The sequence below is a fragment of the Prionailurus bengalensis genome, chromosome E1 (assembly GCF_016509475.1).
Source record: "Prionailurus bengalensis isolate Pbe53 chromosome E1, Fcat_Pben_1.1_paternal_pri, whole genome shotgun sequence".
Taxonomy (NCBI): domain Eukaryota; kingdom Metazoa; phylum Chordata; class Mammalia; order Carnivora; family Felidae; genus Prionailurus; species Prionailurus bengalensis.
The window spans coordinates 10,711,822-10,737,532 of record NC_057347.1 but is presented as its reverse complement, the minus strand read 5'-3'; the positions used below and the strand labels follow the sequence as shown (position 1 = coordinate 10,737,532).

General features: G+C 54.3%; 1 protein-coding gene across 4 annotated transcripts in view; it reads left to right on the top strand.

Moving 5' to 3' along the window:
* Nucleotides 1-25,711, top strand: part of EPN2 (epsin 2) — an 86,305-nt gene that overhangs the window by 32,361 nt on the left and 28,233 nt on the right. For 2 of the 4 annotated variants that reach the window (XM_043583277.1, XM_043583275.1), the window contains exons 2-3: nt 7,722-8,486; nt 10,647-10,817. In XM_043583277.1, the coding sequence (XP_043439212.1) occupies nt 7,892-8,486; nt 10,647-10,817 (766 nt within the window). In that variant the 5' untranslated portion in view covers nt 7,722-7,891. The remainder of the gene's footprint in view (nt 1-7,721; nt 8,487-10,646; nt 10,818-25,711) is intronic. The other 2 variants (XM_043583278.1, XM_043583279.1) reach the window with 1 other exon arrangement.

The following is a 25,711-nucleotide window of genomic DNA, read 5'->3' as shown; positions in this document are numbered from 1 at the left end:
ATGGCCAGAGCAGCTCTGACCCTGGCTCACGTGATCTTTAAAAATGACCGCATTTCAACACCCATATCATCTGCACCCACAGGCTGCTCTTCTCAGAGACTAAGTGGTCGGGGCACGCTGGCAAAGAGAAAGAGAATTCCTCATGGGTGTTTTCAGTACTTTAGAAAACTTTAGAACAGGTAAAGCCATAGAAGGCTATCTGACTTGCTTTAGTGACTGTCAGATCCTGGCAGAGGCCGCCCAGGATGTTCTCCGGTGGAGGACTGGCTGCCTGGTGGGAGGAGGGGCAGTGCCCAGCATTGGGGCGGGAGTCCTTCATTTCCACCTGGTGGTAGGTTAGCTGACACCCCCATGGGGCTCTTCCTCCCCTAGAAGTGAGAGTGGAGAGGTGCGTGGGCAGTTTAACCTGACCTGCTTTATCATTTAGAAGTCAAGTCTAAAATGTTTGTTTTTGGGGCACCTGGGTGATTCGGTCGGGTAAGTGCCTGACTCTTGGTTTTGGCTCAGGTCACAATCTCACGGTTGGTGAGTTCGAGCCCCGCATCGGGCTCTGCACTGGCATTGTGGAGCCTGCTTGGGATTCTCTCTCTCCCTCTCCTCTGCCCTGCCCCTGCTGTGTTCTCAATCTCTCTCTCTCTCTCTCTCAGAATAAATAAACATGAAAAAAATTTTTTTTCATGTTTCATCCTTTTTGGATGGTGATATAAAATTTGATTTCTCCATTCAGTGAAGAGAACACTTCTTTTTTGGCTGAATCTCACCGTTTTTTCTGGTGAACGTAAAGGGTGTTTCTCCCCCCACCCCCTTTTCCTTTCTCCCCTGTGCATGAGCAGTAGTCATTAGGCTCTGAGTTATTGCTAGCTTGGCTGATGCAGGGTCATAATAGTCCTTTCTCTTTAGGGTGAAATGATTACTGTGGAAAAGAATGTGGCACTGTCCATATTGTCCTAACTGGACCGTTGTCTTCTGGAAAGCCGGCTGAGTTTGGTCATGTGAGCCGTAGTCTCAGCCACCCCCTGACTGAGCCTCCTTGTGATGGTCGTGGTACCCTTTTCCCCAGTAGGAAGGTGGAGATGTTTCCTCACTCGTGGATTGCACGCAGAGGAGAATTAAAGCCAACTAGTCAAGGCTTGCAATGTGTTTCACAAACTTTTGGTGTCTATGAGTGTCATGCGGTGACACCAGGGCACTCACTCCAGGATACTCAGAAATCACCCCGGGAGCTTGGCCAGGGTGTCGCCTCCCCTCGGCGCTGCCCCCAGTTATTGTGTGTCTGGAGCTTTTTGACCAGTCTCCGCAGGGGCTTCTGGAAGACGGCCGACGGCGGGCCACACTGGTGTGCCAGGGCAGGAACGGGGGCCGTACCCCCTTCCCCAGCTCTCCCTGTCCTCTGCCTCGAGAACAAAGTGCACGTGAAGCCACAGGAGGCTGCCACACACAGATAGTTTGAGCCCTCATCTGAGATGATGGTTTTCGGATCAGTTCACTCAGCCGTGTCTGTCGACCGAGACTGGGTCATCACAATCGGCGTTGGTTGACCTGCGGCTGTTAGGTTTTGGGGAGCAGGGGGAGACCCTTGGGGCTATTCCCTCATAGCTGGTCTTGCCCCTGATGATGATCCCTGGTCCCTGCGAAGCCACTGCCAAGGTCTTCTTAGGGATGTGGCGGGGACCTCGGTGGGCAGGGCGTGTGTCTTCTCGGAGCCGGCCGGCCACGCCCGCCTCCGTGACTCAGCAACGCAAGAGCGGCCCAGGGACCTCCGGGCTCTGACCGCGGACCCACCCGGACTGCTCTGGGTAGCGGAGAGAGCCTCTTCTTTCTTTCTTTCTTTCTTTCAGCGACTGGGAACGCTAGGTTTGGAAAGAATTTCCCCACCCAGTTGCACAAGCCCTTGGAGCACATTTTTATGGAATTCTTCTTGCCTCCAGGGGCACCGCTCTGGCCTCGGAATGTTTGTTTGTTTGTTTAGTCTTGTTCTTTGGCTATTCCAGTCTCCGGTGCCTCTTGGATTCTGGTTGTGTTTTCAAGAACGCCACCGTTTGTCTTGCCCAGCTTGTCCCCGGCGAGCGCGACCGTCGGGCTCTCTTACTTTGCCGTCACTCTGGAAGAGACCTTGACTGGTGGCCGCCTGCGTTTTGAGGAGTGACGAGCCTCCCCGGGAGGGACGCGGCTCCTCAGCCCGCCTGAGGTCGTGGGTCAGATGTGCCTGGGGAGAGTCTGGTTGGTGTCCCCGCACGTCTACTTGAAGCCCCGTGGGGGAGTCGGGGTGGGGGGCACTCACTGTGCGTCTGGTGTTTGCCCGTTGCCGGCTTTCCTGCTCTCAGGGCGCTCCTCGCGCTGGGCTCGCTGTTACAGGTGACGGCACACGTTGCTGTAGGTTACAGGTGACCACGCAGGCCCCTGCGTGGAGGAGAGATGGCTTCAAGCACAGGTGGACCCAGAGGCTCCACCCATGTTGTCTTGCTGCCCTCCCTCCCTCCCTTTGCTCTTTGCTTTCTTCACTGTCCCTTTAGGTTTAGGGAACCCCCGGCCCTGTGGTGGCTTCCGGCAGCTCAGCCACCTTCTGGTTTCCTAGCACTTTAGAGCCACCCAGAAGGGTCTCCGGACAGCCCAGTCTGGATGGCCCACCTGCCGTGATGCAGCCACTGTGGTTGGGGGCCTGTGGCGCTCTGTCGGGCAGAGCCTGGGCTGGACCTGCTCCTGGCCGCTTCCCCTTGGAAGACCCAGGATCTTTCTAAGACAAGAGGAAGTGGATGTTGCATCAGCAGAAACAGTAGATTCCATTTCCAGGACAGAAGCGAAAGAGATCTCTGGCTTAAAGAATCTCCTCCGATACTGGGGCCTAACTCTAGAAAAATGAGTGTCCCCTTCTATACTGGGTAGACTGCTGGCTTTTGATGGCGGGGGGGGGGGGGGGGTTCTCCAGAACTCTCAAAGGCCTTTGGGAAGGCCTGACAGAGATGCGCATTGCCCACGATGAGACTTCCCCAGGGCAGCTGAAATGTTCAGTTTCTTTGCCGTTTGTTGGAGTTGATCAACTCAGTGAGGTTTACCTCTTGTGCACCAGAAGCCTTGATTCTTAATAAAACAAATTAGTACATTTTCAAAATAGGCTAGTCAGGGCTGGGGCCGGAGTGGGGAGGTGTGGTGGGAGCCCCGCCCCGTGTCATCTCATCCAGGGTAACAAATGGACATCCTTTGGCTCCTGGTCAGCTGTTCTGTAGATGCAGAAAAATTCGTTTGCTTTTTTTTTTTTTTTAAGTTTATTTATTTATTTTGATAGAGAGGGAGAGAGAACGAGCAGGGGAGGGGCAGAGAGAGAGGGGGAGAGAGAGAATCCCAAGCAGGCTCCCTGTTGTCAGCACAGAGCCCAATGTGGGCTCGATCCCACGAACCGTGAGATCAGGATCTGAACCCAAATCAAGAGTTGGATGCTCAACCGACTGAAACACCCAGGCGCCCTAAAAATTTGTTTACTTTGAATAGAAATCTCAACTTGGCTCCATTCAGAAAATATTGAAAGTCCTAACAGAGTTGTACAAACTTTACCACTTATAATGCAATAGTTTAAGTCGTGTCTGATAACAGAACTCGATTTCTGAAGCTCTTTCTGATTACTGATTTTTTTAAATGGTTATTTACATTTGAGAGAGAGAGAGAGAAAGATAGAGAGGACAAGTGGGGGAGAGACAGACAAGGATACAGAATCCGAATCGGGCTCCAGGCTCTGAGCTGTCAGCACAGAGCCTGAGGCGGGGCTCAACCTAAGCCATGATGTCATGACTGAGCCACCCAGGTGCCCCATCTAATTACTGATATTCTGATGGCATTTGTCCCTTGAGTTGTTGGTATGTAATTTATGGAAATAAGCCCTCCCCCCTTTTTGCCATCTTGGTCTAAACCTTTAACAAAGTTTATTTTTCCTTCTTGTTTTGACAGTCCCCATCGCCTCCTACCTCCTGCCTTCCCCCTATCTGAGCTCAAGCTCCTCCTTAATAAATGGGGGTATATGAACTGACCACGGCTTCCTAGGCTTGATTGAGGAGTCCCACGAGGTCACAGATTATCCCGTACTAGTTAGTTCAGGCTCAGCGAGCTGGAAACGGAAGAAAACTAGCAGATGAAGAGGGAAGGTTTGGAAGGTGGACCATGCGTACTGTTCAAAAGAGCAAGAACAAAACAAAACTTAGGTTCTGGAAACACTGCAGGGTGTATATTTGAAGATGCGCTGTGTTCGGGGCCTGTTTTGGGGAGGGAGTGCCTGGCAGATGTTTGCCTGGAGAGGAGATGTTTAGGTGTTGACTGTCCAATCCTGAGGTTCAGGGGGAGAAGTTTTGGAATGGGGAGAGTGAGGTCTGAGGTCCACATGGACAAGTGCGGTAGGGCCCCCCAGGTCCCCGTCCCCAGTTGGGGCCTCCTGGGAGATCCGGGGCTGTGGTCCTGCAGCCCACTCGAGTGTCGCTGGCTTCTCTCACGGCAGGAATTGGAAGGGTCGGTCTACAGAGTCTCTGGTGAGGCGTGCCACCCGGCTGGCCTTGAACATGGTTTCTTGGAGGCGCCTCTGGTGTCCTTTCTCCTATCAGGAATTTTGTATCCCCAGGTCTCCTCAGTCTCACCGCGTGCCCATCCTGAAAGCACCTCTTATCTACGGCTTTACAAAAAAGGCAGGCAGCCATTCAAATTATATGGGCTTTCTATATTTCTCTGACTGTAAGAAATGTTTTATTAGCTTTGCCCTTCTTAGAGCCTAAATATTTCAAAGAGACTGCTAACAAATGTCTTTGCAAGTTGAGCCTATTAGAGAAAAAACCCTGCCTTGGTCTGCAGCCCCGGTTTCTCAGCTCCTTTCCCAGCCTCTGTCTGGCAGGGCAGGAACACTCCCCGCCCTTGATCGGAGGAAGTGCAGCCTTTTCTTTGCCACCAAAGGCCTAGGAGGCTTGGTGGGTGCCCTGGCCAGGCCTCCTGGCCTCTCCTTGGCCTCTCCCTAGGAGGACACTGGGTCCAAGGTGGCTGGACTAGAAGAAGGGAGCAGAGCCGGGGCGTCATTTCTTCCTCAGGAAATTGTTTTTGTTTTGTTTCTCGTTATGTTTCCAACCATTTGAGGCCTTCTTACCAAGACCATTTGCTCTCATGCTTAATCAAAGCTGCTTCCTGACCTGGAGGAAGGTGGCCGAGGACCTCTTCAGCAGCGGATTCCTATGCCTCCTGCCTCCCTGACAGTGGGAAGGTCGTACCTGCCGCGCACCAGATGGAGTGACAAACGGGAGGGGCCCGGTGGTCCCTGGCACGTCGCCGGGCCCCTGGGCGTTAAGTCCAGCTGAATGTTACTACTGATTTTGACGAGTGTTTGTACTTTAAGCTGAGGGATGCTCATTAAAAATCAAAGTGTTCCTTTTTGCTTTTGAGGCCTGCCCCATCCCTGGCAGCAGTGAATGTTGCTGTGAATGAAAAAGCCTAACTAAATCAAATGTGCAGGTCACCGTGAAAATTTTTATCCCTGGTCCTTTGACAGGCTTTAGAGGATTTATGAGAGCTGGCCAGATCCGTGGAGAGGCAGAATATGCCTGCCTTCTGCTGAAGCCCCGTTCTGTGGCTTCAGATGGGGACAGAATTCTTGGCATATCTGAGGCTGGAGGGAAGGCCTTGTTAGCCATAGAAGATGTATCGGTTGTCACCAGGATAAAGTTTTATGAGCTGTCCCTTATTTGTACGGTTACATGTGATCAGTGATCATTGTGTTTCCTGTGGTTCTTCCCTTCCCCTCACCCCTACCGCGTCTCTTATTTGTTTATTTATTTTTTTGATGTGCCCATTGCCCACGTGAGGCTTTAGATGAGGAAGGTGAGGGCCATCCGTTGTTTCTCTGGCAGAAGCAGCACAACAGCTGCAGCAGCTCGTCGGGAGGATGGTGGGGAGGACGGGGAGGACGGGCCACTGCAGGAGGAGGGGGCAGGGAGCAGGTCCCGGCCGCACCAGGCTGCATTGGTGGAGGTGACCTTGGTTAGCTGACCCCATGACTTCAGGTCCTCGGGTTCCTCACCTACCTTACCTGGAGGCTTTTCATGAGCATTCAGTGAGCTAGAGCCTGGCCCAAGGCTGCCTTGGCTGCTTCACAGCCGGAAGAGCCTGAAATGAGCCCGGTAGGTGGTAACGGGGGGTGGGCAGGGGGAGGGCACTTGTTTCGTGTCCGGGCTCCAGCTGTGCCGCTCTGTCTTTGGCAGTCCCTGGGGTCCACTGGACCTCAGTTTCCTCATTTTACCAATGAGGAGTAACTTACGTTATCGCTTCCTCCCACCCTCTCAGGTCTCCTCAGCTTTGAAGACACACTGGGAGTTCTTTCTCGCGGAAATTCCTTCTGCCTGCCTGCCTTTGCAACCCCCAGCAGCCAGCTGAGTTGGTCGTTCTGGCTTTGCGTCCTCAGATCCTCTGTGCTCACCTCCAACCCCTGCCAGACTGGCCTTCCTGAGGAGAGGGACACTTTTTAATCTGTTTTGTAAATTTATTCAACAGTATCTATATCCACGTCAGGCACAGTGTGGGAAGCTGGGGGGTTGTTGATGAAAAGACCACACTCGCTGACCAAAGCCCATTGTCAGAGATGTGGGCCTCACTGTAGCCCATTAGATGTTTCTTCTCTGGAGAGAGGGGACACGTGTGTCCGTGCCACAGGGCTGGGTGGACCCGTTAATGTGTAACCTTGGGCCTCAGTTCTGTCCTCTGTGAAATGGGGGGATTGGGCTAGAACCAGGTTGTATCAGCTCAGGCCAGATGCTGGAGACTCTGAAAGTCCACTGGAGGGTCCTGACTGTGCTTTAGAAGAGTAGTTGGAAACCTTGATAAGAAGTCAGGAGAAAAGCGGTGCTCACAGAAAATTCCCCGGAATTTAGAAGCACGCGCGACCAAAGCCAAATGTTGAGTGATTTTTAAAGGCATAGATAGCACCTGACCGACTCAGCACAGTGTGTGACTCTTGATCTCAGGGTTGTGAGTTTGAGCCCCACATTGGGTATAGAGATTACTTTAAAAAAAGGCATAGAGGGGCGCCTGGGTGGCGCAGTCGGTTAAGCGTCCGACTTCAGCCAGGTCACGGTCTCGCGGTCGGTGAGTTCGAGCCCCGCGTCAGGCTCTGGGCGGATGGCTCGGAGCCTGGAGCCTGTTTCCCATTCTGTGTCTCCCTCCCTCTGTGCCCCTCCCCCGTTCGTGCTCTGTCTCTCTCTGTCCCAAAAAAAAATAAAAACGTTGAAAAAAAAAAAAAAGGTATAGATAGACATTTCGGGGGGGGGGGTAACATATACCTGAAACAAGTCTTTTCTTGCTCTCATAGGTAATTTAAAATTTGTCAGGACCAACTTCCCCCAGCATTATGACTGTTCTCTTCTTTCGCCAGTGAAAATACAACCCACAGAAGAGCCATGCCAGTGGAAATGTTTTGAAAATAGAACAACTGTTACAATGTTTACTTCCTGTCTTCCCAAGGCTTAAACTTGAGTTTAGGTTGTATTCATTATTAACTTGTAGTATTGATCTTGTCGCAATTTTTTTTTAAAGGTGGCTCTGTCTCCTCCTAGGGAGGCTGGAGTATGTCCACACTTCCCCCAACCCTCCTGACTGCCCCCCCCCCCCACCAGACCTCAGTACCTGCCCTTTCCAGAAAAGGCCAGAGCCCCCTACTCTCTCCGAGGCGTGCGTGCTACAGTGAGCGTGTTTCTTTCTTCCTCCAGGTCATGGCTTCTGGCTTCTCGGACCTGAGGCTCCAGCGGAGGACATGACTCTCAGGGATCCTACTCCAGATCTGTTGCGGAGACTGAACCTTCGCAGGGCACGAACTCGCCCAGGACAGGAGAATCTCTCTCTCTGAAGGGCTCTACGATTGTCGCCAAGAAAAGTAACAATGGCGACTTCGTCTATCAGACGGCAAATGAAAAACATCGTGAACAATTACTCGGAAGCGGAGATAAAGGTCCGGGAAGCCACCTCCAATGACCCGTGGGGCCCGTCCAGCTCCCTGATGACGGAGATCGCGGACCTGACCTACAACGTGGTGGCCTTCTCCGAGATCATGAGCATGGTGTGGAAGCGGCTCAACGACCACGGCAAGAACTGGCGGCACGTGTACAAGGCGCTGACGCTGCTGGACTACCTCATCAAGACGGGCTCCGAGCGGGTGGCCCAGCAGTGCCGCGAGAACATCTTCGCCATCCAGACCCTGAAGGACTTCCAGTACGTGGACCGCGATGGCAAGGACCAGGGCATCAACGTGCGCGAGAAGTCAAAGCAGCTGGTGGCCCTGCTCAAGGACGAGGAGCGGCTGAAGGCCGAGAGGGCCCAGGCTCTCAAAACCAAAGAGCGCATGGCCCAGGTCGCCACCGGCATGGGGAGCAACCAGATCACCTTCGGCCGTGGCTCCAGCCAGCCCAACCTCTCCACCAGCTACTCGGAGCAGGAGTACGGCAAGGCGGGGGGCTCGCCCGCCTCCTACCATGGCTGTGAGTAGTGGAGGCGCCCCCCACCCCTTGCCAGCGCGCTGGGCCTCAGGTGGGGTGGGCGCCCTGGGGCTGAGCGAGAGCTTGTATCTGTCCTTCGTTCTCAGCTCCCTGCAGCCTGCGCAGCACCGCCGGTGGTCTGCACCGGGCCACGGCGACACGGGGGCTTGGTCCCTTGGCTGCTCTGCCTCCGGGGTCTCAAGACCCTCTGCTGCTCCGTGGTGTGATTCGGTACATCCGGGCAGGGCCAGCCGGCCCTCGGGGAGACGGTCTGCCCCTTTCCCCCACAGGGAAGGGCCGGAGTGAAGCGACTGGCCTGCCCCACAGACGGTGGGAAGTTGACTGTGTTTGGTAGGTAGGAGGAAACGAACGTTCTTTCTCGATGATAATCTCGTTTCTCTAATCTCATTAAATGTTTGTCTAACCACTGGGCTGCGGGTCTCCCGACCGGCTCAGCGTGTTATTCTACCTCAGCAGCGTCCCAGGGGAGAGAGATGGGATGTCTCTGTCTCCCTTAAAGAGGGAGGGAGAAGGCAGAGGCCTCTGCAGGTGCCAGCGTGAGCAAGGCCCCTCTTTGGACATGTGGGCGAGAGCTCTTGGTGATTTGCTTTTGCATGGCTGGGTCTGTGCTGGGTGGGGCTGCTCTGTTTTCTCGTTTTGCATGTCGGATTATGCTGGGCCTTTGCCCGACATTCGGACAAGATTTCAGGGAACAGAAGTGGAGTTCAGGGCCTGACGGAAGCTGGTCTCTGTGAGCCACATTGGCGTCCTGGGCATTCACTAAAAGTGGCCCCGGGAACAGGCACCCTGCTGCTTTCCCTGATGCTGTGTCAAGACAGGTGGCCCTGGTGGCCTGTGGGGACGCAGAACTTGTATCTTATGGCTGTAAAAACAAAAGTGCATGCCCCTACACAGCCTTTCGTTTTGGTATCAGTAACACTGTCAGCATAACACCAGCCTTTTTTATTTCTTACACATTTTTTTTAATGTTTATTTTTCAACGAGAGAGAGACAGAGAGACAGAGAGAGAGACAGAGACAGAGACAGATCACCAGTGGGGGAGGGGCAGGGAGAGAGGGAGACACAGAATCCAAAGCAGGCTCCAGGCTCCGAGCCGTCAGCACAGAGCCCGATGCAGGGCTCGAACCCACAAACCTTGAGATCATGACCTGAGCTGAAGTTGGACACTTAACCAACTGAGCCACCCAGCCACCCCATTTTTTTCTTTCTTTTTTTTTTTTTTAAAGGAAATTGTTTGTAGCCTGACAAACGCCTGTCGGTCTCTGTGTGGTCATTGGTTCTGCTGGCCGACCACCTACTAACGGCTCCCGCCTGCAGGTGTCAGTTTGACGTTGTCCCGCCACCAGCAGCATTTTGAGAAATGTGTCAAATGGGAGATTTGTGTCCCAAAGCCAGACTTCCTGGACTTCCCTAGGAATTCCAAATTATGACCGAGCTTGGAGAGGTTAGCATTTTCCTTGTCCCTGTTTCTAGTCGTGGCTGTTTCCCTCTCAGTATGAACTGCTCTGCTGAAGCCTAGGTTGTGACCCTCGTGAGACCGCACGAGAAGGAAAGCGACCTGCGTCTCCAGAAGTCTCCGTCTGGGCCAGGTTCATCACCAAGGTGGTGACGATTGCCCTTTAAAGGGAGAGCTCGTTTGTTGCTCTCAAGGAGCCGCCCCACCCCCCAAAAGTGCCTGCTGTGGGTTGAGCTGGTCTCAGGCTGCCTCGGCTTCCTGCCTGGGAAGTGGACGCGCCTGTGCTCTGCAGCCACTGGGAGCCGCCCTTCTCGCGACGTGCCTGTTGCGGTCATTTCTGTCCAGAAGCCAGAGGATCCGAAGCGAGAGCTAGAATAGCATCCCGTCCATCAACAGCTTGTGGGACGTTCCCCGTGCGGGAGCCGGGGGTTCGGGTCGGGCACCGGTGGCAGGCCCGCCGGCCTTCTGCTGGCCTGCCGGATGCTGTCACGGCCCCAGCTCTGACGCTTTCCGGTTCCCTCAGACCTTGAGCTCGAGCTGCATGTTCAGGGTCAGAATGTGGTCAGCGGGCTGTCCGCCGCCCCCGAGCGCCACGGGCCCCGGCCCCGGCCCGCACCGTGCCGCTCCCACTCCCTCTAACGGCGTGTCTCTCTCTGTGTGTGTGTGTGTGTGTCCCTGCCCGACAGCGCCCGAGGCCTCGCTGTGCCCCCAGCACCGCGCAGGGGCCCCGCTGGGTCAGAGCGAGGAGCTGCAGCCGCTGAGCCAGCGCCACCCCTTCCTGCCGCACCTGGGGCTGGCCTCCCGCCCAAATGGCGACTGGTCCCAGCCCTGCCTCACTTGTGACCGCGCAGCCCGAGGTGGGACGGCGGTTTGCTTTTCTCCTTCCTGGAAACGCTGGGCGGCTTGCTGGGGGTGTGCTTGTTGTGTGTCAGTACAGCCAACTCTCTCCCTGTCTCCTCCCCGGCCTCTCGGTCCACCCTCCTGCGGACCCAGGGCCCCCTTTTTCCTGTCTCCCTGAGAGCCCCCTCGCACCACCACGTGTCACTCGCCAGAAGTCCTGTTGCGATTTGGGTGAGGCATGGGGTGACTGTCCGTGCTTTCCCGGTGTCCCCACGCCCTGAAAATTTGGACGGGGCCCCGCTGTCTGCCAGACCCAGGTGTGGTGGGGGCCAGACACCCTTTGGCTTGTTGAGCCAGAAGGGTGCGGCTTAGACCTCACAGTGGTGGGCAGACCCGAGGGCCTCGGTGGACGCTCGTTGGAAGCCATCAGCCTTGATGCAGTGATATGTGCCTTGGTGAGGACAAAATGGGATTGTTTCTGCTTCTCAATTAACTGCTGCCCTTCCAGAAATCCCCATTACCGTGGTAAACAGAGAGTTAGCTGTACTGTCGATTCTAGGTCACAGTGTTTGAAGATACCTAATTCAATGGGTAACTAAACGCGGGGCTTCTCTTTTGACTAATTAACAATGTGTCCCGGTCAGAGGCTGCAACTATTGCAGGTTAAACCGAAAGCAGATTTTTTCTGTTGCCTCCACGAAAACGTTCTCAGTCTGATCAACCTTCGGCCCGAGTGCCCCGCCCCCGCCGCCCGCCCCCCACACACAGAGAAGAGAGCTATTCTCGCCTGTTCTTACTAGAAGGGGCACCAACGGAGAGCCTCTGTGTGACCTCCCCGATAAGGTGGCCCGCCTTTATTCAGCCCTGGAAACAGTTACTGTTCATTCATGCCTCATCAATATTACAGCTTGTTTGACTCGGGTATTTGTGTGGTCACTAGATTTAGCTCTGGGATAGTTTCCTTTGTGCTCCTGTCTTCCCCTAACAGCGTGTGCAGGATTTTGTGAGGAGGACCGGCTTTGCACCCTGCAGGATGAAAAGGTCAAAAGTGTGTTTTGAAGGATCATCCAAAGGCCCTTGGGTTGCACACCGTTTCTTCCGCCAGATCTTTGGCGGCCGTTCCTACAGGTTCCCAGTGTTCCCCCCAGGACTCCGGGGTCCCCCTTTGTTTTTCCCGGATTTCATTCAGTAACCGGGAAGGTGTGTTTGGAGTCTTGTACCAGCTCTCCTCCTGGTGGCAGGTTGGCTCTGCTGGGACATGTGCATATTAAAATTAGGCCGCCCTGCTGCCCACCTCTCCTGCTGTGGTCCGGACCACACCCTGCGCCACCAGGCCAGTCTTGTCCCTTCTGGTTCCTTCCGCCTGGGCACCTCCCCTGCACGCACACATCTGGCAGGTTGCTCGAGGTGCCCGGTCCATGTGGATTTCTCTTCTCCTGCAGCTCTGGTAGAAATTGGGGGTCAAAATGAGTAGGTCTTTTTGGCAGCTTCTCGTGTCCCAGAAGAGTTTGGGGCAAACAAGTGTCACACGGTGCCACGTTCCGTCCTTCAACTGGTTAGTGTGTGCGTCCCTCTCCGTATCTCACACGCTGCCCATCCTTAGGCTGCTGGAGAGCAGGACCCCCGCCCGCGACGACTTTCTGCCCGTTCTTAGCACCTAACAGTGTTCAGTGCAAGGTAAGTGCTTCACGTACGCACGTCGGTGGGTTTGCTTTGAACACGCCGGCTTGGAATCCGGCAGTGGAGGAGTCAGACGGACACCGGCCGTTCGGGAAGTGGTCTCCTGAAATGCAGGCCGTGATCCTGGAGGAGACGTGTGGGCGGGGCACACTTAGGACCCCAGACCCCGCAGAGGAGGCCCTGTGGGCACGGGTGCAGACTCAGTGTGGGGCAGGGGAGGCAGACGGCTGAGAAAGCCCCTTCGTGGGAGAGCACGCACTGCGGGGAGGCTTTCACTGCTGGGTGGCTGTTCTGACCCACAGTAATCATGCCGGTGTTTGAGGAGACCGTCCTTCCACGAGGCGTACCCACCCGATCCTCTCTGTGCCTCCTTCCTCCCTTTTGCCTCCCGCATACATCGGCAGGTCTGACCTTGGAAACCTCTCAAATTCTGTCCTTCCTCTCTAGTTCCATGACCTCAATTCAGTGTCTGCTTTCTCACTGGTTTCCTTGCGGTTAGCCGCCCTCCCCCCCCCCCACTCTTGTCCACCTTCCATCTTGAGAAATGAGACCCTGACCCTGGGTCTTGGGAGAGATCCTCTAGATTCCAGGGTCCAGGCCAGAGCCTTTGACACGGCAGACAACTCCCCTGGGGGTCCTCGGCTGCCCTCTGTCAGCCTAGGTGTGCGGATGTCCACCTGGAGGCGGCACTCCAGGTTGTCTCTGCGAAGCCTGCCCCAGCTGCCCTCTGGCTCCCACATTCCCTCCTTCACTCACCAAGTATCGAGTTCCTGTCGTGTGCCCAAGCGCAAAGCAGAGCCCTCCGCCCCTACTCAGGGGAGTAGAGACAATAAACATAAGACACCATACAGGATATTATGTGGTGAGTGCTTTGGAGAACGGCAGAAAAAAAACCAAACTAGCATGAGCATGCCCAGCCAAGCCTGAGGAGTGGGGAGGGTGGTCTGTAAGTGTTAAGGAGGGTGTCAGGATAAGCCTAATTGAGAAAGTGATGTTGGAGCGAAGGTCAAAGGGGGATGAGGAGTGCTCGCGTGAAGGCTCGGAAGAGGCAGTGCAAATGCCCTCAGGTGGAGTGTGCTGGGGGGTGGGGAGGGGGTTGTTTGCAGACCCGAAGGGCCCGTGGGGCTAGAGCTGAGTGAGGCGGAGTGGCGGGTGAGGCCCACCCCGAGGCTGGCGAAGGTGGAGGGCCCTTCTCAAACTGCCTCTGGCAGGGAGCAGTTCCTTCAATTCCGGATCTGTCTCAGACTGATACTTTTGTATCAGCCTGTGGATGTTGTAGCTATGTCAGATTGCCCTAAAGGTTTCTAGCCACTTTCTCTCACCGGGCTTGCTCCTCTGGCTCTGTCCGAAACCAGAAACCACGGTCCTTATCCAGGTGGAGGGTGACAGGCTGTGGAGGCCTGGGGATGTCTTACAGGAGAGCCAGCAGGCTTGCTGGAGGACTGGACGCAGCGGGGGGCCGGGGGGGCGGGCATGGGGAGAGGAGTTGAGGACTGCCGGCGGAGCAGCCCGGGGCTGGGGGGGGGGGGGGGGATGCCGCTGCCATCATCTGGTCGCCGTGAGGGTGGCTGGGAGCCGCGCGGCTGGGAGCAGAGGTGGGGTTATGCTCTGGCCGTGGCGAAATGTCTACTAGACATGCAGGTGGAGGTGTGGAGAAGGTCTGAGAAGTCGAGGGCTTGGGGGAGAATTCTGGGCTGGCAATGGCTTCAGCTCTTTGGCCTCACCTGGCATTCATGTTTCCTTCACACTTGTGTCATCCCTGGTGCCCCGCTGCCCTTCCCGCCCAAGACTGGGCCCTGGGCTGGCGCGCGTTGGCCGTGTATGTGATTTTGGCACGTAGCTGGTGCTCGGGACTGCCGTGTGCAGGGGAGGCTGTGGGGCCCAGGGGAGCCTTTCCAGGCTGAGAGGTTGGGGTTTGCCAGAGAGCACCCAGACAGGGCAGCTGGCTTGGGCGGAGCAGGGGTGAGCCAACTGCCTGTTGTTACCCTCCCTCACCCCCCCCCCCCCCCCCGCTCTGTCCACCCTCCACCCTTCAGCAGGCAGTGGAGAAACTGCAGAAGTTCTTGGGGTGGTGGGAAACCACATGAAAGGTGGCATGGCGGGGAGGGGGGCGGCTGGGGGAATCGCCCCGTGAGTCCGGGGGGAGACGTGAATGTAAGACTGCCACTGTCCTCCAGCAGGCACACCCAAACTCAGGGCAGGACCTGCCACCTCCCTCATCTGTCCTGTGGATGGAGGCGGGTAAGGGAAGGAAGGAACGCCCAGCCCGTACACCCCCAGAGCCCGGGCCACGCTTGCTGTGGCATCATCCTGTGTTTGGTACCTTGCATTTCTGGGTGCGAGGCCAACCACTAGCATTCCCATTTTTTTTTCTCTTTTCTTTTCTTTTCTTTTCTTTTCTTTTCTTTTCTTTTCTTTTCTTTTCTTTCTTTTCTTATTAATTTTAAAGTAAATCTCTTTTGAAAGAGCATGCACACAAGCTGGGGAGGGGCAGAAAGAGAGGGAGAGAATCCCAAGCAGGCTCACGAACCGTGAGATCATGACCTGAGCTGAAATCAGCAGTCGGGACACTTAACCAACGGAGCCACCCAGGCCCATCCAGTGTTCCGGTCCTTAGACAAAGGAAGGAAGAAGGAAGGAAGACAGAGTAGAAATGCTTGTTGCCCTCTGATTCCCTCGGATGCATCAGAACCAGAGTGGGCAGTTCTGTGTTTGCACATGCCACCTGGGGCCAGGTCTCGGGCTGACCCGGTGGGTCCACTGTCTTGGTGACCCCTTGGACGCTTGGGCTGGTGGAGCAGCCCCCCTGCGATGTGGCTGGGCTCTGCTCCCAGGAGAGCTTCGGGGCTTGCCTCAGGCCGGCCCTTCTTTTGGGCTGGGAGCTCCTCACGCAGGGCTGCGCCCCCCAGACCCTGTGGACAGCAACTCACCAAGTGATTAGCAGAGATTATGAGCATTCCATTTATTTGCTCTGCTTCAGACTAGAAAGGATTGGAGTTGGCTTACAAAACACATTCGATACCAGAGGATTAAATAGGGGCAAAAGGAAAATAAAATAAGGCCAGAGTCACACATAAGTGCTGGAGACGGATCCAAAATTGGCTTTGAACTTCTCAGCTGCCAGCACCAAAGAGGGAGATTTCCCTTTAGTTTCTGGACAAGAGTCTGGGATCCGGATGACGTCCAGGGAGGCCAGGTACCCACCGTGCAGCGGGGGGAGCGGGGCCTGAGAGCAGCCTGCACAGGCCTTCACGGGGAGCACTTGATCCTGACTGCATCCCCACGGCCGGACCACCCGAGCCTGTCCTGAGCCCTACCCCGCTGGCCTGGTGCGAATCCGGGGGAGCTTGAGGTGTCCCCGGGACTGGAGGGTCGGTGTGGTTATCTCCCTCCACGGTGCTCAGCCATTCTTAAGCCCATTAGGGAGAATCTGAAAGCATGCGTGTTTGGGAGGAGCCCAGGGGCACGGGCCTTCCCAGAACTCTCCAGGGAAGCTGGTTCTCCACAGCAGGGAGCCTCAGGGGTGAACCAGAGCCCCTGCGGCCCCTGCCCTGCCAGCCAGGCTATGGGAGCCGAGCGGGAGCAGGTAAACACGTGCATGCACACAAGAGGACATTTTAATAAGGGTTAGGCATCTGAGAAAGGGAGGAGTCCTACACAGGTCTGTTTTTGAAAACTTGAAGATGTGCGAATATATAATCATAATACGTTATTGTGTTTTAAAAGCTACAAACCCAGCCCGCATGTCCCTCAGAAGCCCTCGTGGGGTGTGGACTTGGAAGGAGCCTGGGTCAGCCCAGGCCCCCTGAGAGGGTGGGAGGGGGAGGGGAGCTCTGAGGTACAGGACTGAGTGGTGCTGCCCAGGCACGGAGTGGGGGGGACGTGCAAGGGCCTAGAGGCGTTTGCTGGCTGCCAGCCAGGTAATTCCCCAGTGTCGGGGAGTCCAGGGGCAGCCACCTGGTGAAGAAAGTTCCCGGCCCTCAGGGGTCCCAGCCCTCAGCGGCAGAGTGTTTTTCAAGAGGGATGGACTAGGAATCTGGTGGGAGATGGGATCCATGGGACTTCCCTTTTGCTGGGGCGAATATGTCCTGTAAGTCACGGGACCCCTGATCGCAGGCAGGCAGGCAGGCAGGCAGGAAGCCCCACGGCAGAGGCCGGTGCCAGGCTGGCAGCCTTAGCGTGCTCTGGAGTTAATCCCTTCAGGTGGAGGTAGAATCTCAGAGGAGGCTGGTCAGTAACGGGGGCGGCCGTGTTGCTGACACACGACCCTGGAGATGTTGCTTCTTGCCACAGGGGCTGGGTCCCAAGTGGGTCTGAATGTGCTGGGTGAGGCTGTCCCCCGAGTGGGCCGTTGCGAGAGACAGCCGCCAGGTGAACTTCCCACCCATCCGCTTTCCCCGAGACTGGTCCATCTGCCGCTTCGACCTGCCTGAGGAGGTGGGCGGGTGCTCCTCAGTAAGGACGCCGAGATGGCCTGAGCGGAACCCACTGTGTCATGAGTGGTAAAGCTGGGATTCCACCGAGTAGACGAACAAACGTACAGCTGCACTTGTTACAACCCTAAGATCGTATGGCTCCTCCCATGTAATGCTTTTTTCTTTCGTGGTTTAAAAAAAAAGTGGGTTTTTTTTTTAACATTTATTTATTTTTGAGAGACAGGGAGAGACACAGCATGAGCTGGGGAGGGGCAGAAAGACAGGGAGACACAGAATCCGAAGCAGGCTCCAGGCGCCGAGCTGTCAGCACAGAGCCCGACGCGGGGCTCGAACCCAGGAACCACGAGATCATGACCTGAGCTGAAGTCAGACGCTCAACCTACTGAACCACCCAGGTGTCCCTCTTTTATGGTTTAAAAAATTTTTTTTTCATATTTATTTTTGAGAGAGAGACAGAGCGTGAGCAGGGGACGGGCAGAGAGAGAGGGAGACACAGAATCTGAAGCAGGCTCCAGGCCCTGAGCTGTCAGCACAGAGCCCGACGTGGGGCACAAACCCACGAGCTATGAGATCAGGACGCGAGCCGAAGTTGGACGTCCAACCAACTGAGCCACCCAGGTGCCCCCTTCTATTATGGCTTTTAAAAGCAGGGGTACCTATTTCGACTGTTACGTAACGGGGACCCAGATTTTAAGGAGTTCCTGTGATTGTCAGAGAGTGTAACATTGAAACACAGCCATCCGAGTTGCTGATTGGGGATTATCGGCTAAAGATCAGTGTTGTTTTGTGCCATAGAATGTTGAATTATGAATACAAAATTTGTATCTGTCCGTTTGTCTTTTAAAAAAATGTTTTTTAAAATTTATTTATTTGGAGAGAGAGACAGCAGGAGCGGGAGAGGGACAGAGAGAGAGGAAGAGAGAATCGCAAGCTGGCTCCACACTGTCAGCACAGATCCTGACGCAGGGCTTAAATCCACAAAACTGTGAGATCATGACCTGAGCCAGAACCAAGAGTCAGGTGCTTACCCGACTGGGCCATCCAGGCACCCCTCTGTTTGTCTTTTTTTTTTTTTTTTAAATTTTTTTTTTCAACATTTATTTATTTTTGGGACAGAGAAAGACAGAGCATGAACGGGGAGGGGCAGAGAGAGAGGGAGACACAGAATCGGAAGCAGGCTGCAGCCTCTGAGCCATCAGCCCAGAGACTGACGCGGGGCTCGAACTCACGGACCGCGAGATCGTGACCTGGCTGAAGTCGGACGCTTCACCGACTGCGCCACCCAGGCGCCCCCCTCTGTTTGTCTTTAAAGCAGACTTTGTAGTATAGGTAAACAGCGTTGTTTATAAGCTCATAGTAAGTGGAGTATGAAACAGGGACAAGGAGTTTTAAGTCAAGGTCGACAACAGTTACACAGCTGTGACAGTGCCTGGGTCATGGCTGCCCAGTTCCATAGTGGCTGGCTTCAAATGGTCCACTTCAAGAGGGCATTTAAAACGTACTTAAGTAAAAATAAGAAGGAAGGTCTAAAGATAGTTTTTTTTTTTTTTTGGTATGGCAAAAGAGACTGTATGATTTACTTATAACCCCCTGTATATCATGTTCCTCTCTTTTATTGTGTTCACAGTACTTTTTACTACTTGAGTTATCATTTATTTCATTCTCTTTCTGTCTCCCTGCACTAAAACACACTCCAAGAGCAGAAGCCTGGTCTGTGCTCAGTGCACAGTGCCTGACCCGGGGGAGGGCGTTCAGTAAACACTTACTGAATGAACAGATGCTAAATAAACCTTAATCTGTCTTCCTCCCTCCCTCCCTTCCTTTCTCTTTCTTTCCTCCCTTCCTCTTCTCTTCTCTTCTCTTCTCTTCTCTTCTCTTCTCTTCTCTTCTCTTCTCTTCTCTTCTCTTCTCTTTCCTTTCCTTCCATTGTTCGTTCGTTCCTTCTTACCTTCCATCCATCCATCCATCCGTCCATCCTTTCTTGGTATTTCTGTGTTATGCTCATCTCTCTTGGTGTTCTGCCCCAGGCATAAGCATTAGTCTCTTGGAAATATATTTTAGAGGCTATTCCAGAAATAAAGAGACACTTTACATATCTGTGCAGTTTCTTGGTGCTTTAAGGTTGAGTTTAGCAACGGTGTAATTCATAGATGCTGGGTTTTGTCTATTAATAAAAAGCTGTTCCTCGTCTTGCTGGCTGCCTTTTTTTTTTTTTTTTTTTCCTCTAAGCCACTTGCCCTCAGGCAGGCTGCCGAGAAACTTTTAAATGTTCCAAAACATCCCAAAGCCTGGGCTGCACGTCTGACCAGTGAAGTCAGAACCTCTGGGCTGGGCCCAGGCTTCACAGCGTGCGCCCGGGGCCGGGCACTGCGCCTCCAGTGGTCCATTCCGGGTCAGCTTTTGTTCAGCAGAAGCCTTCTGTTCTCCCCTCTCTCCAGCCGATGCCCAGTAGCGGTGCCCTTTCAGAAAGTTACAGTCGGCAGGCAGAACTTTCAGCAGCTGGAAATTCATGGTGCCGATTGAATTAGTCTCCTCCTGCCGACAGCTTAGTCCAGCTGTGGGGAATAACCTGCACCCTTCAGACCAGCTCCCTGGTGGCCCACTTCTCCAGTACGAACTGGTAAGCCCAGGGTGGACCCGAGCTGAGGACCTGCAGCCACTTCATTATAAAAGTAACACGTGTCCATTCGTGTTCGTGTAGAAAGTGCAACACGAAGAAGACAAATATCCCCTAATCTTATTAGAGAAAGACACAGCCTTCCTTTACACGTTGGTACATTTCCTTTCGGACTTTTTTCTAAACATTTTTTGTTCCAGGAGTGCATACATGGTAAATGCAAGTTTGTGTCTCTGGGTTTTGTCTCATAACATTGTAACAGAAGCGCTGTCTCCCTTCCTCCCACCCTGTGAACAGTCTACCAGCTGCGCTCAACATTCCGCTGGGTGGAGCTTCCTCGCTCGTCCTCCCTCGCTCGTCCCGCCCGATGCTGGACCTGCGTTAACTCTCCTGGCTAACGCCAGACAGCCCGGCCATTTTCAGTGCCAGGGTCCCACTCCCTGGACCGTGAGCACAGGAGGCTCCGAGCCCCCCGGTTGTGCGGTTTTGTTACGACCATCTTCCTGTGGGCAAAGCAAACAGGTTCCTAATCGGGAAAGGAATTGCAGGCCAGATCAAGACCTACATCCCCCAAAGGCGGCTGTACTGACATCTGGACCGCAGGTCTGAAGACCGCTCCGCGAAAACAGAACAAATCTAGCGTTTTGTGTTCTGCAGATAATAGCCCAGTATACAAGCGTCATTCATAACCACATGACATTTGCAGAACACAGTTTTCAAAACATTAAGTTTGTTCGCTTCCTCATTTCGTAAGTCCCGTGGGCCAGGGCCGGTGCTGAGTGGTGAGGGGCCCATAGCAGCCGAAGCCTTGTCCCTCGTGGGCTTCCGGTGTAGGAGAGGCAGACACATCTATGGGGCACCTACTATAGGGCCTGGAGGGGGCCTGGGCAGGCGGTTTCAGAGCTTCGTGGCCATCTAGCTGTTCCAATGCTGTGTGTGGTGTGACGGGGCGAGCTAGCAGGGGTGGGGGTGGGGCTGTCAGCGCAGGCCTCAGGGATCCCTGTGCAGTGGCTACAGAGCGCTGCCCTTCAGCTGACTCCTTAGGCTGCATTCCCATGAGAAATAATAGTTAAGCAGTCTGATCTTTTCACCTAACTTTCTGTGTGCATTTTCCATGTCGCCACAAAGTTACTCTTAGTTTCTTTCTTTCTTTCTTTCTTTCTTTTTCTTTCTTTCTTTCTTTTTCTTTCTTTCTTTCTTTCTTTCTCTTTCTTTCTTTCTTTCTTTCTCTTTCTTTCTTTCTTTCTTTCTTTCATTTATTTATTTTGAGAAAGAGGGAGCAAGTAGGAGAGGCAGAGAGAGAGAGAGAGAGGGAGAGAATCCCAAGTGCGGAGCCTGATTTGGGACTCCAACTCCTGAACCTTGAGATCATGACCTGTGACTGCTGCTAGTTTTAAAGGTGAAACCTTGGGTAGGTTACTTCACTCTGGCCAACGTAAGTCTTTTAATTGGTAAACTAGGGATAAGGGTAGTCTCTCCTGGATTATGGCGTAAATTACGTGTGCTAATATATGCTGTGCACATACGGCCTTACACAAAGGAGGCGTGGCATAAGTGGATTGTTATGATCAGAGTTGTTTTCAGCTTCTCACCAGTGTAAATAATGCTGTGGTAAAACTTCTTTGTGCAGAAGGCTTGCTTTTCAAAGGATTCCTTAGGTTCAGTGTAGCCTTCGGTGTGGAGTTCCCAGAAGTGGCATTAATGGAGAAGCGTGTGAAGATCATTCTGTCTCCGGAAACATTGCAGATGCTTTCCAAACAGGTTGTGTCCCCTTGCCGGGCCCCCAGCTGTGGAGACAGTGCTCGGTTGATAGCCGCGGAGCCCAAAGGGGGTACTATGATTTTTTTTAAAGATTGTTACGAATAGATGGAAGTTATTATCAGAATAGTCATTTTATGTGTTTGTTCTAAACATTTATTTATTTTTAATGTCTGTTTATTTTGGGAACAAGTGCGTGCAAGTGGGGGAGGGGCAGAGAGAGAGGAAGAGAATCCCAGGCAGGCTCCACACTGTCAGCACAGGGCCTGAAGCGGGGCTCGAGCTCACGAACCGTGCTGTCACGACCTGAGCTGAAATCACGGGTTGGATGCTCAGCCGACTGAGCCACCCACGCGCCCCCAGAATACTCATTTTAGAAGTGAGTTTCCAGTTTCTAAGTATTACTCTAAGAAACTGCTATAGGCATTTAACTTCTTTATTTGAATTCAAACTTATGATTGAATTTTAAACGACATTCCATTTTCGCTGAAGTTCATGCCTCACCCTGGGCCTGCTCACAAGTTTGGGTGTCAGCGTTCACTCATCTCCACGGGGCCAGATGGGCTGCTGAGCCCTGGCCCCTCCCTCCCGAGGTCCTGCCTGGAGAGCTGTGGGCACCTCCCGTGCCCCACCCGGAGAGCGACTTTCACCGGGGACAAAGCCGGGGACGCCGCGGCAGGAACGATGGGGGCCCCTGGGAAAACAGTAATGAGAAAACGTTGCTTAATGCTGTGGATGAGCCCTCCCTACCACACCTCACAAGCCGGTGATCTTGAAATGGAGAAGGTTTCACCTGTGGCCCAAAGAGAACAGCATAGACTTGCTCTTTTTTTCCACGCAGAGGATGGGCTCTGAATCGTGCAGACAAACAAAAGGACTGCCTTTTGTCTCTGCTCCCCGAGGACCGGAACCACTGTTCTGGCTCTGCCCCCTTCCTCCCTGGGCTTCGGCTTCCCTATCCCTGTCCCAAACTGAGGCGGGCAGCACCAGTGGCTCAGGCTGGTGGTAAGGAGCGAATGACGTGGGAACTGAACTTGAAAATGAGCCAACAGGTGTTTGAACTCCTGCTCTGTGCCTGTCAGGAAGCCGACGTGGCCCCTGCCGCCGTGGAGTCTTCGGCCAGATCAGTTCGAGGAGATGGCCCGACTGCACACAGGTCAGCGGTGCCGCGTGCATAAGCACTGATTACAAAGGGGCAGACGAAAGCCACGAGGTGCCCTGCTCTAGGCGCCAGGGCTGGCAGGAATCAGGCCAGCAAGGACGCCTGCCCCGAGGAGCATCCTACTGGCCCGATCGAGGAAGACGTGCTTGAGAAGGTGCCGCTGGAGCTGACACTTTGGCTGAGGGGGTCTCTCTTTCCCCCTTGCGGAACAGCGGGATGGGCACAAAAACAGGGAGGAGCTGAAGGGTTCTAGGAACTGAGTGGAGGCTGGCAAGCTGGGGTGCCTGGGAGGAGATGGGCTCGTGAGCAGCCCTGGGGAGTGAAGAGTCTGTCCTGGAGCTGGGAGGCGGTGCTTCCTTGCCTGCAGGACGAGGATGCCCATGTCGCTGTGTGCAGGGAGGCGGTGGGAAGATGCTGAGCTGTGCATGGGTAAAGCTTTGACCCGGTGGCTTCCCACAGCTGCTGCAAGCAAGCGCCCCAACCCAGGCAGCTTAGAACAACGGAAAGGGGTCGTCTCTCCTTCAGGAGGCCCCAGGTCCAAAATCAAGGTATCGCCAGGCCCACACTCCGTCTGAAACCTGTAGGGGAGAGTCCTTCCTTGCTTCTTCCCAGCTTCTGGTGGTGGCCGGCAGCTGAAGCGCTCCAGTCCCTGTCCCCTCTCGTCCTACGTGGCCTCCCCTCCTGTGTCTGTGCCTGGGGCTCTTCCCCTTGGTCTTGTCAGGACACCGGCCATGTTGGATTTAGTGCCCACCCTGCTTCAGCATGACCTCGTCTTCCCTAATTACATCTGCAGTGACCCTGTTTCCAAATAAGCTCATGATCTGAGGTGCTGGTGGTCAGGACGTCCCCGTATCTTCTTGAGGGACCCAGTTCTGCCCACAGCACCCTGGCAGAAGAAGGCACTCTGAGTGCCGATCGCAAGCACTGCTTCGGATGCAAGGTGTCAGCCAGGCTGGCCAGGGCCACAGATTCTCTCCTGTGGCCTCAGGCTGGATGGTCCGGGAGCCTCTTCAAGTATAATAGAATCTCAGTTGAGTGAATACTGAATCCAGCCACGTCTTAACCTCTGGCAAAACTGCCACTATTGCTCCCAGGGACCAGCCACACTGCATCATGGCTCCACTTAGATGCCAAAGCCCCTCTGAGGACCCCAAGAACCACCTTGGCTCTTCCATCATGGCCCTTTGGACACCCTCTGCCTTCACCAGCCTCACACCCAGTGAGTGAAGCTCCCACTTACCCTCTGTCTGACCTCCTTCCACCACCCAGGCCTCTGCTCCAGCATCTCAGAAAGGCCTTCCCTGACCTCTGAACACACAGAGCAAGCTCTCCTCTGCCTGGGATTCCCCCGCCCCCTGCTCCCTCCCTTCCTTCCTTTCTTTCAAAAATAAGCTTCCTGCCTGTTGCAGAGCCACGGGAGCCCAATGCTGGGCTTGAACTCACAACCCTGAGATCAAGACCTGAGCTAAGATCAAGAGTGGGACGCTTAACCGATGGCGCCCCACCCTGCCTTCTTTATTCCTTACTGGCACACAAGCTCCGGGAGATCGGGGACTTTGCTCATACCTGGAGGGGTGCAGGGCATGGTAGACATTGAGTGTAAAGTCAGAGTCCCGGAGCCCCCTTCAGGGTGCTGGAGGGAGCATGGCATTCGGCCCTGAGGTGTGGCTTTGAGTTCTGGTGTCTGTGAACAAGCCATTTAGCCTCTCTGGGCCCCAGCTACCTCCTCTGTGGAAACAGTGATAACCAAGAACAAGGCCTTAAGGATCACACTTTGTCTCTCTCACTGGCTGGGTGACCTCTCAGCCTCCGCCCGGGTCTGCGAGTTGGACTGAGGCTTCGCTGAGATACTAGTAAGAATCACACGAGCACCGCACGCCAGGCCCTGGTCTCAGCATCTCAGCGCTTTTCACAGATGAGCTCACTGAATTCTCACAACTACTCTAGGAGGCAGGGGCTCTGTCTCCGTTTTGCAGATGAGAAACAGGGGCCCAGAGGGTTAGCGACCTAGGCCAAAGGTCACCTGCTGAGAAGTGGCAGGCAGAGCCCAGATCGGAGCCCCGCCCTCCACGCTGGGCTGCGTTTCATGTGGAAAACACTCAGCCCAGGTGAGGCGCACACCTCAGGAATGGATGTGCTTCCCTGCGCGTAAATGCCAGAAAAGCACACCCACGCACATCCACGCGGAGTAGGCATGAAACGTTTTTCTGGGTGGAATCACAAGAAAATGTCAACAGCTGTTTCCTCTGAGGAGAGGAATGGGGGCAGGATGAGAGGCGTGGCTCCCACTTCCTTTTATGATGAACTGTTTAAAAATAGTCACAGGCATCATCACATTCCACCCGTAAATATTCTGTACGCGTCTGTTCCTGAAGAGTGAGCCACGGCGCCCTGGCCGCACCTCCCGAAAACAGCAGCACCCGTACCACCCACACTCAGCTTTTGTCACTTGCGCCCAGAGTGTCTTGCAGCTGATGTGTCTAAACTGAGGCCATCCCAGGACCGTATGTTGCATCTGATTGTCCTGTCCCTTCTGTCTGTCTGTCTGATCGCAGCAGATTTCCCTTTTTTCCCTAACCTGAATACGCCAAGAGCCTGGGCCACTGGTCCCCTAGAGCACTCCTTAGGTCTGGGTCTGTCCCTGCACTGCATTAGGCGGTGTTTGGCTCAGTCCTCGCCCTGTCATTCTGTGAACTGGGAATCAATTTCAAGTCTAGATTGGAATCCAATCCAAGATTTTGCCCGAACTGTCACGGGAGGTGGGTGATGTCATGTGACAGGCAGAGGGTGCCCACAGCATGGCGGGTGTGTGTGTGGGGCGCTATGGCTTATCCCTGTGTCACGAAGTCACAGCCTCCCCCCCTACCCCACACTTTGCCCTGAGAGTGACCTGACTGTGGTACTTGGTGCCCTTCTCATCTTGTACTTTAAAAAAAAAAAATTTTTTTTATGTCTTAATTACTTTTGACAGAGAGGGAGTGGGGGAGGGGCAGAGAGAGAGGGAGACACAGAATCTGAAGCAGGTTCCGGGCTCTGAGCTATCAGCACGGAGCCCGGCGCGGGGCTTGAACTCACGAGCCGTGAGATCATGGCCCGAGCCGAAGTCGGGTGATTAACTACTGACTGAGCCACCCAGGTGTCCCCCCAACCCCTTTTTTCCTTTTTTTGGCTTTTCCAACCATGTATCTATATTTTTTTCTCTTTTAATGTTGCCTGGGGTAATCTGAACTTATTTTCTCATAATTCATCTCATTTGAC